Here is a 3213-nt window from a genome sequence, read left to right as displayed (position 1 = left end):
ATAATTTCCAGTTGCTGTTCCGTGCTTGTAAAAGGAGCAGAAGCTTGGAGTTCGTCTAGCTTTAAGAGGCAATTTTTTATCTCCATTTTATTGCACTTAGGAAACCTAGATTTGCTCCACTTTTTCAATTTGTGCTTGCAACGGTACAAGTTTGAAACCCATGAGGATACCTTAGGGACCGCATCTGATATCTTCCAATTCTCCTCAATAATAGCCTGGCATCCAGGATCCTCTACCCAAAACGCTTCAAACTTGAAAGAAGGTTGGGCCTTTAAGAAAATCGGATTCGTTTCCAGAAGGATAGGATTATGATCTGATCCAATTCTTGTCAGATGCGATAAGGTTGTATCAGGCCACAAAAACAGCCAATTCTCATCTACCAGGCACCTATCTAGTCTCTCTCTTAATACAATTACTCCATTCTCTTTCCTTGCCCAAGTGAAACTCTGTCCCTTGTACCCAATGTCGATAAGATGATTAGAATTCTGGAAATTTCAAAGATACTGCCTTCTATTGGAGCCCCATGGTGCATGACTCTTATCCCTTTGTAAGAAAGATATCTCACTTCAGGTGGTCCTTGTCCTGTCTAGAATCTAAGGAAGTAGGAAAGGATGTTTCAAAAATAAGATACGGGAATGACAGGACAAACCCATGTGATTTCTTGATTTCAAACAAGCTAGTGTCTCTCATTGCTACTCATCTTAACCACTTAATTCATGTAGCAAATGATCTTCTGCGCGCACACCCTTTCATCATCTACATATGGACATACAAATAAATCATCAGGAACTCAAGTGAATTCTCCTTCATAAACATCAAAGCTTTCTCTCTTTCCCAGATCATTTCAAGTCTTTTCATTCTTCTCCCTCTTAAGAATATAGAAACCATCAATCTATATTAAATAACATCAAGTCTTTTCATTCTTCTCCCTCTTAAGAATATAGAAATTAAACCATCAATCTCTATTAAACCATCAAGTCTTTTCATTCTTCCCCCGCTGCATCAATCTATATTAAATAACATGGGCGTGGGGATGAGCCTCCTAGCTTGAATGGTTCCAAACCCCTTTTTGAAAAAATAATATAGAAATCATGGGTTTCCGGTTGCCTGGAATTGTTAACCCGAAGAGAAGTCTTATTCAATCTCTATCTCAAGGAAAACCAACAACTTTCAAAGACCTTGGATATCCCAAAAGGTTATTTTGCTGTCTATGTTGGTGAGAGCCAGAAGAAGCGATTTGTGATTCCAATATCATACTTGAACCAACCTTCATTTCTGGATTTGCTGAGTCAATCTGAAGAAGAGTTTGGGTACGATCATCCCATGGGCGATATCACGATCCCCTGCAGTGAAGACACCTTCCTTGATTGATCTCACTTCCAGTTTAAGTGTGTGACTGAATGATAATATGACAGTGATCTTCTTTAACTCAGCAGCTGCTATGGAGCTGAGAGATACAAAACTCATGAAGTAGAATCAGACACATGGCCACATCATACGAGTCTAAATTAAGTAACATTTTGTCTGAAAATCACAACTCCATTTTTGAACTCACGAACAGTGAAATTTTGTCTTCAATGCCATGTAAACGTATCTCTCCCAGGATCATATTCTGGAAATATATAATATATGTAGTCCAATTCTCATGAACTTTCTTCTCTTATTGTCCATTACAACACTGCCATAGTTTACTAAATGGCATCATACTTGCACAAATAAAGTGTAATGGCTTACATTCAGTAGTTCTAAGTTCTTAGATAGAAATGTCACTACTGCTAGCTTCTCTCCTGTGTTATGGACAAGGTGTTGGGAGGGAAGACATGTTTCTACAAGATTGGACTCTTCGGTAGCATATATATGCAAAATCTATTGAAGGATAAAGATTGACGAGAATGGCAAGACAAACCCACGTGATTACATGCTTTCTCACAAGGCAACCTCTAAATCATAACCCAGCTTTATCGTTCAACATAGTTTGGTAGATGGATTGAAAGCTGTGGTAGCCCTCTTCTTGTCTGCTATGGAGGTAGGGAACAATGTCTCTACAAGTATGCAGGTTGGTACCATTTATAATGATTTGAGCTGGAAGACAAACCCATGTGGTTTCTCACAAGCTAGTGTTTCTACCTGGAGCCCGTCTCAATGCCTCTTCACCACTAATTTCATGTAGCAGATGATTTTCAACATACCATTTCTCTATATATACACACATGATCAGATTCATGTGACTCATCAACTCCTCTCCTTGCAAGAATCACAATAAGCTTTCTCTGTTTCACAAGTCCTTTGAAATCTTTTCTTCCTTCTTTGATGAATTAGGTATACAGAAACCATGGGTTTCCGATTGCCTAGAATCACCAACACAAAGACAACAGAGATCCCAAAAGGCTACTTTGTAGTCTATGTTGGAGAGAGTCAGAAGAAACGATTTGTGGTTCCAATATCATATTTGAACCGACCTTTGTTTCAGGATTTGCAGAGTCAAGCTGAAGAAGAATTCGGATACCATCATCGAATGGGTGGTATCACAATTCCTTGCGGTGAGGACACCTTCATTGATCTCACTTCTCGCTTAAGTGTGTAAGTGAACACTAATGAAGCGGATCTTGGATCCAAAACATACTCATTTCAAAACTCGCTGCTGAGTCAAGATGAAGAAGAGGCTTGGGTTGATAATTGTCATCCACTGCATCAAATCACTTGTGTGGTGGGGAAACTGGCCGGCTGTATTCCTGAAGCTGCTTCTGAGCTGATGAAGAAAGAGTTCCAAATTTTGAAGAAGAATCAGATCAGGCAAATATGAAAATTGCATAAACAATTAGTCTAAAGTTCATGAGACTCCAAAATTTTGTGAATTCAAGCCAGTCAAGTTCTGTGTTTTACTCCTATGTAAAACTTTCTCATTCTCTATAAAATATGGGAATGCAAAACAATTACTTCATATCCTGAATTCCTGATCAACTTTCTTGTGTTAGTTTTCACTATATCATTTTCTTCTTGTAGCTTTGTGGCATATTATTATTATTTTTACCAAATGGCTGCATATTAAAACACTTGATGATATAATGGCTTATCTAATTTTTTATTATAGTAGACCACGTCAATCTACAGAAGGAGTCATATATTGGCTTTAATCTTTTATACACTCTGATATTAACAGCGTGCTTGACCCATAAACTGTCAATATGGGAAAGGATAATATCATGGCAGATG

At 38.1% G+C, this 3213-nt stretch overlaps 1 protein-coding gene across 1 annotated transcript; it reads left to right on the top strand.

The window, feature by feature from the left end:
• Positions 1 to 635: 635 nt before the first annotated feature.
• LOC112177733 (auxin-induced protein 15A-like) lies at positions 636 to 2984 on the top strand. The gene is made up of 2 exons (XM_024315994.2): positions 636 to 653; positions 1087 to 2984. The coding sequence occupies exons 1-2, from the start codon at positions 636 to 638 to the stop codon at positions 1369 to 1371; spliced, it is 303 nt and encodes a 100-aa protein (XP_024171762.1). The 3' UTR covers positions 1372 to 2984.
• The last annotated feature ends 229 nt before the right edge of the window (positions 2985 to 3213 follow it).

The sequence above is a fragment of the Rosa chinensis genome, chromosome 7, assembly GCF_002994745.2.
Source record: "Rosa chinensis cultivar Old Blush chromosome 7, RchiOBHm-V2, whole genome shotgun sequence".
Taxonomy (NCBI): domain Eukaryota; kingdom Viridiplantae; phylum Streptophyta; class Magnoliopsida; order Rosales; family Rosaceae; genus Rosa; species Rosa chinensis.
The sequence above is the reverse complement of the archived record's forward strand: the minus strand, read 5'-3'. Positions and strand labels throughout refer to the sequence as shown.